The sequence below is a fragment of the Primulina eburnea genome, chromosome 8, assembly GCF_022965805.1.
Source record: "Primulina eburnea isolate SZY01 chromosome 8, ASM2296580v1, whole genome shotgun sequence".
Taxonomy (NCBI): Eukaryota; Viridiplantae; Streptophyta; class Magnoliopsida; order Lamiales; family Gesneriaceae; genus Primulina; species Primulina eburnea.
The window spans coordinates 17,597,074-17,604,568 of record NC_133108.1 but is presented as its reverse complement, the minus strand read 5'-3'; the positions used below and the strand labels follow the sequence as shown (position 1 = coordinate 17,604,568).

Genomic DNA, 7,495 nt, shown 5'->3' with positions numbered 1-7,495 from the left:
ATGTGGGATTTACAACAAGAGTTACGTTTGCTTATACCGACGCAATTGGAGCCAAGTGAAAATTCACTAAGGTAAAAATTTTAAACATCCTATGTATGTTTATTTAATACAAACCATACGAGTGTCCAAATATATTGAATGTCAAAATAAAATAAAAATTTTACTCTAGTGACCCATAGCATGGGAAGCACGTGTCTTAGTGCACCTTCGAGGGGAGAAAGGATATGATGAACTCTTTTTTTTGACAGAAAACTTGTAATTTTATTCAACTCGGAGTAAGATCCTTGATTACAAGCTTTACTAACCAACTAGGGAACTCTCCACAAATCCACACGAAAGGTGAGGGAGAGGAAGTAGCAAAAGATGCTAACGAGTGCGCAACACCATTTGCGGTGCGCAAGACATGTTCTAATTTTAAAAGGGCATGAGAAGCCAATAAGTTCCTAGTCTTTGTTGCAAAGGCCCCAGTGTATCCATAGTCCTCTGTTGGGCTAGTGACTGCTTGCACTGCCATCAGAGAATCCGATGTAATCTGGTTTATCCTTAAGTGTTGAGTCTGAGCAATTTGAAAGCCTTCCTCAATTGCAATAAGTTCAGCGGCAACTATAGATGGTGGTTTCGTAATTTTCTTCCCAAAGGCTAGCAGTGGCTGGCCCTCGTGATTTCGCACAACACCGCCGATTGCAAATCGATTTGAATTGACATTATAAGCTGCATCAACATCCAATCGCAGATGGTTGATTGGTGGTGCTATCCATCGGCTCGGTGATGATATATGATCTCTGTTGCTGGCTAAAGTTAGTGTTGATGTTCTCGCCTCTTGGTAGCCGTAGAGCATGTTCTCGCACCATTCAGCATTAATCTCCTTCTTCTTAGAATCATTGTTATGTACTGCTCTTAGTCTCTCCATCCATACTGCATAAGTTCTTGTAGCGAAGAATTCGAAATCCTTATTTTTTAGAATAAATATGAAAGATTTGAATTTTTTTTTAATTTTTTTTTTAATTTTTTTTTTCACTGCGAAATAGCATTAACGAGTTTCTGAGACCAAAAAATAAATATAATTGTGTTACGAATAAAAAATAAAATTTAGAAAATATTCTTTGCTGTAATTTGCATCGATTTATATAATTTTATTACCAAAAGTATTATATCAAAATATTTTTATGAACATTGATAACTTATGGCCCGTTGATATAAAGGTCATGAGTGTCGAGCCACCAGTTATACATGAACACTATATTTTGATGCATAATATTCTCAAAATTATATGCATTATTCGAGATTGACCATGTTTGGATATGATTTAAGAATCTTTAATTAACTTAATTAATTGGATTAAATAAGTAAAGAAAGATTAGTATTCAATATGATTTTCTTATTCTTAATATAAGGCATGCATTCGAAAATTCTTGGGGCAAGAAAAAAAAATCTCCACTCTTCCCAATTTCAAAAGGGGCTCTCGAAATCCATTTTCCCTTGTAAGAAAAATTCAACCACGCCAACTTTCAGAGTTGTGTCGGTTTTTAGTATTCTATCTTTACGCAAAATATCTTCTATTTTTATAGTGCAATTTAGAAGAGAAATAAATATTGCAGTCGTTGACCGGATTAATAGATCCAAGAAAGTTCATAGGGACATACAACAAAAGCTACGTCCGCTTATACCATATTAGTTGGAGCCAAGTGAAAATTATTCACTAAAGGTATTTTCTAACACCCTATGAATATTTATTTAATTTAATCTATACTAGTGTACAAAGAATATTTTGAATGTCAAAATAAAATTTTAAAACTTTCCGTGCGGTTTGTGTTGGTACATCGTATTCTCGCACCCAAGACGCAGCGGAAGTTTAAAAAATTTTGTTCTTGGGAGTCGTGTGTTTAAAACATTCATAGGGCGTTTAGAATTATACCTTTGCGTTCTAAACGCTGGACTCCTAACTATTCCGGTTTGAGGCAGATATAGCCCTTCTTGTAAATCCCTACGAACAGATCTTCAACTTTAATCGCCTAATTAGGTCCACGATCGAAGACTGTTTTCCTCGCTTGGATTGCACTAGAAATCACAAACGATTTGTGCGTTGAGACTGCAACCTCCGAATTTCCAAAATCCGGAGACGAAGCGGCGCGGCGATGGAACAAGGGAAGTGGCCGAAAATTTCTTCACCCAATTTCAAGAGATGGCCGAGAGTTCCCTTGATTCAAATCATGGGTTTTTGGCAACTCAATTCTTAATCAATCATTAAGAAATAATATTGATTTTTAATAAAATATCAAGCAAATCAAATTTGCTTTTCTTGCCAAAATCTCTTTCTTTTCCTTATGGGGTGGCCGTAGGTTTCAAGGGAGAAAGGAAGGAGTTTTCTTGTGTTTTTTGGTAAAATTATCATTCTTCAACAATGAACCCTAATGTTGCATTTATAGAGTGAGATTCCTAATCTAATTAGGAGTCTCTCTCTCACAAGGAGTCTAATGATTTCATCATATTTAAACTCCCATATATTTAATATATAATGTATTTATTAACCTTTAATAATACATGATATAATAATATCATATACACATATTTTATATCACCATATAAAATATATACATGTATATGTATATTAAATCAAATAACTATTATTTAATTTATAAACTAACTGATTAGTTTATTTATTTCTAGACTCTTCTAGAATATTTATGGGAATTTGTGCAAGTTAGTAGTCACAACTACTAGCACAATCATTTAATTAGTAAATTCTAAATTCACTAAAAAATTGATTCCGAACTCATTATAATCCCGATCGACGATCCGAGAGCGCCGATGTACCAAGGATACAAATCTTGTTCATATAATGAAAATCGAAAATTTCGAAGATCAAAATTTTCATTTACCAAATTTAGAACTTATCATGTATGGCAGTTGCCAGTTTTAGTGAACTCCTTCACAAAACAGGCAGTTCCACTCTCCTTTCTTATTTAGCAATAATGCTAACTTCCACTTCTTCCATCCTATGGAATCAGCTCATAAACTCCTTTATAAGCTTCTTGTTTGATCTCCATCAAACTATAGTCGCCAAATTCCAACTCCTTGAAATTTGACTATCTCAACGGGAACACAGAATCCGATACTTGTGTGACCCTCAATGGTTCAGGGATACAGCTAGCCGTGGGTTCACATCTCCATGTGATTCAGAATAACATTTATTCTTATTCGGGTTTACCCTAGTTAACCCTATTCTTTTCATCAACTCCTTGATCAAGAATGTCAGAACTCATTTCTGATTGCACCCATCGGATCATGGTAAGAGCGTCTAGTAGCATCGCCCCATGATCCCATAGGTATCACTGATAGCGCCTGCAAGAACCTTTAGTCATGGTTAACGTACAGTACGGCCCCTGATTAACGTACAGTACGGTCCCTTCAACACATATATCCCTATCGAATCTGCAACCATTGGTATATCGAGAGTTGCATATGAATTCGATAACGATGTGATTTATCTTTGAGTATTAATAGTGACATGGTATGTGCAACTAGGAAAACACCTTTCCCTAAAGCACATTTCTCGCTCTGGCCAGAGACTCCTTGCACTATTAACTCATCAGATCACATAGGATATCTTCTCCCGTAGACGAACGGTGAATCCCCGACTACAATGTATTTGCTTCTACGTATTTCGAACTACACCCAACCTCGCCACCTGATGACCCTCAATGGAGTCGGTAAACGGATCAAAGTGCATGCTAGTACGTATAGCCCCTACATTGTCCCGGGTCAAAGGACTAATGGTGTACAACCATAACTGCGGACCATTCCACTCGATAAGTGGGAACCACTTGGATAGTCCGAGGGAGGGTTGTTCAGTGCATCATCATATGATCACCCATCTGTATGAATGGACATCTCCATGCCCTTGCCAATGAAACACGGTGTTTACATCACAGTTGCTAGTCTCGAGCTCGAGCGACCTTTATCCTTGTTTTAGGCGGCTGAATCGACTAGAAACCTGTTTAGAATATACGATACGCTTCCTAATGAGTTTCATGATCTTACGTGGAGTCGCAGACCTCATGGTACCTATCGTATATTCAAGGACTTTATCTATGCAGCTTGCATGGGTATACAGATAAAGTATAATGCCATAATCGAATAAAATCGTAAAATATTATTAAAATAAATATTTTTTTTCCATTAGAGTCAATAAAGTCCGAGCCACAAGTTGGCTTGCCGGGCACCTACTCTAACAATCTCCCACTTGCCCTATAGCCAACTACCCATAGATCTTAGACTCATTGCTTCGCGATGCTACTCAAACAATGGTCCTGGCAGGGGCTTCGTTAGTGGATCAGGAACGTTATCTGCGGAGGGTACTCTCTCTACCGATATGTCTCCTCTTCCCACAATCTCCCGAATTATGTGGAACTTCCTCAGTATATGTTTGGATCACTGATGAGACCTCGGTTCCTTCGCTTGCGCTACGGCACCGGTGTTGTCATAGTAGACCGGGACTGGATCAACTGTTTGAGGAATGACACCCAACTCTTGGATGAAATTCCTCATCCAAACACCCTCATTTGCTACATCCGATGCAGCTATGTATTCGGCCTCAGTGGTTGAATCCGCTGTGGTGTCTCGCTTGGAACTCTTCCGAGAGACAGCATCACCATTGAGTTTGAACACAAATCCAGAGGTCAATTTCGAATCATCCACATCTGATTGGAAGCTAGAGTCAATGTAGCCTTCCAATTTTAGTTCTCCACTCCCGTATACGAAGAACAAATTCTTAGTTCTTCTCAAGTACTTAAGAATGTCCTTTACTACTTTCCAATGCAGTAGATCGGGATTCGACTTATATCGGCTTGCAACACTCAGTGCATATGCAATATTAGGTCGAGCAGATATCATACCGATACATAATACTGCCTATGGCAGACGCGTATGGAATGAGGCTCATGGTTTCTATCTCTTCATCTGTCTTAGAGCACATAGACTTGGATAGATTCACACCATGAGACATTGGGAGATATCCTCTCATGGACTCCTCCATAGAGAATCTCCCCAGTATGGTATCGATATATGTGGATTGGGTGAGCCCTAGCATCCTTTTGATCTATCCCTATAGATCTGTATTCCTAATACATATGATGCTTCACCCATATCCTTCATGGAGAACTTACCAACTAACCATACTTTAGTTGAATGCAACATCCCTACATCATTCCCAATGATTAGTATGTTATCAACATAAAGCACTAGGAATGTCACTGCACTCCCACTAACCTTCTTTTATACACAAGGTTCCTCAGGATTTTTGGAAAAATCAAACTCTTTGATAGTGTTGTCAAATCTGAGGTTCCAGCTCTTTGATGCCTGTTTGAGTCCATAAATGGATCTCTGAAGTTTGCATACATTATGTTCACTTCCTTCTGATGTGAATCCTTCAGGTTGAGAAATGTAAATCTCTTCCTTAATATCCCCATTAAGGAACGCTGTTTTCACATTCATCTGCCATAGTTCATAGTCATACTATGCTGTTATGGCTAGCAGTATCCTAATGGACTTGAACATCGCGATTGGAGAAAAGGTTTCCTCATATTCAACACATTGTCTTTGAGTATATCATTTTGCTACCGATCTAGCTTTGAAGGTCACCACCTTCTCATCCGTTCCAAGTTTCCTGTTGTAAATCCATTTGCATCCTATGGGAACAATTCCCTCAGGTGGATCTACTAAGGACCATACTTGGTTCGAATACATGGAGTCCATCTCGGACTGCATGGCTTCAAGCCATCTAGATGAATCGGCATCAGACAATGCTTCCTTGAAACTTCTTGGATCACATCTAAGAATGGGCTCACTTTGGCCCTCTTCAAGAAGCAGGCTCAACCTTTTAGGCGGCCTTGAGATCCTTTCGGATCTTCTAAGAGCTTATGTTTCTTTTATTGGCTGTTGGGGTGTGGGTTATGCTATTCGTGTCACGGGTGGTTCTCAAATCTGATCGAGTTCTATCATCATGCCTTTTCTATCTAATAGAAACTCATTCTCTAAGAAGGTGACATTCCTTGAAAGAAACCACTTTATTTCACTAGGATAAATAGAAGTAATATCCAACAGAGTTCTTTGGATATTCCACAAAGTAGCACAAATTGGCTCTACTATCCAATTTGTCTCCCACTGTCTGCTTCACGTAAGAAGGGTATCCCCATATTATTAAGAAAGAATATTTCCCATCAATATCTCATATGGAGTTTTATTCACTGCCTTTGTATGGACTTGATTCAACAACCTTGCCGCTGTTTCAAGCGCATATCCCTTAAGGGATGGCGGCAACTCAGTGAATCTCATCATAGATCGGAGCATGTCCATCAATGTCCGGTTACGACGTTTTGACACACCACTCAACTGGGGTGTGGCAGGCGGAGTTCACTGTGAGAGAATCCTATTCTCGTTAAGGTAGTCTTGAAACTCAGTACTCAAGTACTCTCCACCTCGATCTAATTGTAGTGTTTTAATACTCTTTCCTAATTGTTTCTCTAATTCTGATCTGTATTCTTTGAACTTTTCAAAGACTTCAGACTTGTATTTCATCAAATACACATACCCAAACCTCGAATGGTCATCAGTAAAGGTAACGAAGTAGGAATGGCCAAATCTTGTGCTAACACTTAGCGGGCCACACACATCTGTATGGTTCAAATCCAATAGATCATGTGCACGTTCCACTTTCCCTAAGAAATGGGCTTTGTCATTTTTCCTTTCAGACATGACTCACATGTCTCTTAGAGAGTTTATGTCTGACGAGTCAAACATGTCCTCTCCCACTAGCTTGTGGATCCTTCTTTGAGAAATATGTCCTAGTCTAACGTGTCACAAATGTGCTTGGTTTAGACTATCTTGTTTTCTTTTGTTTATCGTTGTTGAAAATCGTGTTTACTTGGACATTCACTTATCATTGCCAAAACATTTCTGGCCTAGATAATTTGTTATGTCTTTGCTTCAAGCAGTGAAATATAAATGTTCTAAATTATTAGGCCATGTCAAATTCCAAGCCCACCACCTTCTCAATAGGCCCAATCATACTTACACCATGCTCATGGGCAAGAGCCTCATCTTGCATACGTGTGGTCATGAGCTCTTTGAAAGTAGTGTGCATCATTATGCGAGTTTCATGCACCATGCAACTCTTGCATGTGTTATTCAAATGTCAGCAGCATTCAATAATTCCTCAAACTGTCTCTACAGTTCATTTGACATAGGCGCGAGCATATAACACTTTAGCTTGCATACTATGGTCCTACCATCTTGCATGCTATGTCAGTTCAGCAAGACTGACATTAGTGTGAATGCTACTCTCTCCGAATTCAGAACAATTTTCTCAGCCAATCTTGAAAATTAGTGTTCGGTTAGCTTGTTTTAATGATAGAAATGGATTACATGACGAAATCGTAAATATACTGATATGGAAACAGAATAAACGTTACCGACTATTTTAAAATATTTTGTAAGA

At 38.5% G+C, this 7,495-nt stretch overlaps 2 protein-coding genes across 2 annotated transcripts; both read right to left on the bottom strand.

Moving 5' to 3' along the window:
• Positions 1 to 265: 265 nt before the first annotated feature.
• Positions 266 to 910, bottom strand: LOC140839059 (uncharacterized). The gene has a single exon (XM_073205690.1). The coding sequence runs from the start codon at positions 908 to 910 to the stop codon at positions 266 to 268; it is 645 nt and encodes a 214-aa protein (XP_073061791.1).
• A 3,521-nt stretch (positions 911 to 4,431) lies between these two features.
• On the bottom strand, positions 4,432 to 4,893 carry LOC140839058 (secreted RxLR effector protein 161-like). Its single transcript, XM_073205689.1, has 2 exons — positions 4,557 to 4,893; positions 4,432 to 4,505 (listed from the first exon to the last, which is right to left on the bottom strand). Exons 1-2 carry the CDS (start codon positions 4,891 to 4,893, stop codon positions 4,432 to 4,434), a joined length of 411 nt encoding a protein of 136 aa, XP_073061790.1.
• Between the last annotated feature and the right edge of the window lie 2,602 nt (positions 4,894 to 7,495).

Coding starts and splice junctions, on each gene's coding strand:
- LOC140839059 (XM_073205690.1), bottom strand. CDS start 910: ATGGAGAGACTAAGAGCAGTACATAACAATGATTCTAAGAAGAAGGAG.
- LOC140839058 (XM_073205689.1), bottom strand. CDS start 4,893: ATGATATCTGCTCGACCTAATATTGCATATGCACTGAGTGTTGCAAGC. Junction 4,506..4,556: donor ATCGGATGTAGCAAATGAGG/GTGTTTGGATGA, acceptor TTCCTCAAACAG/TTGATCCAGTCCCGGTCTAC.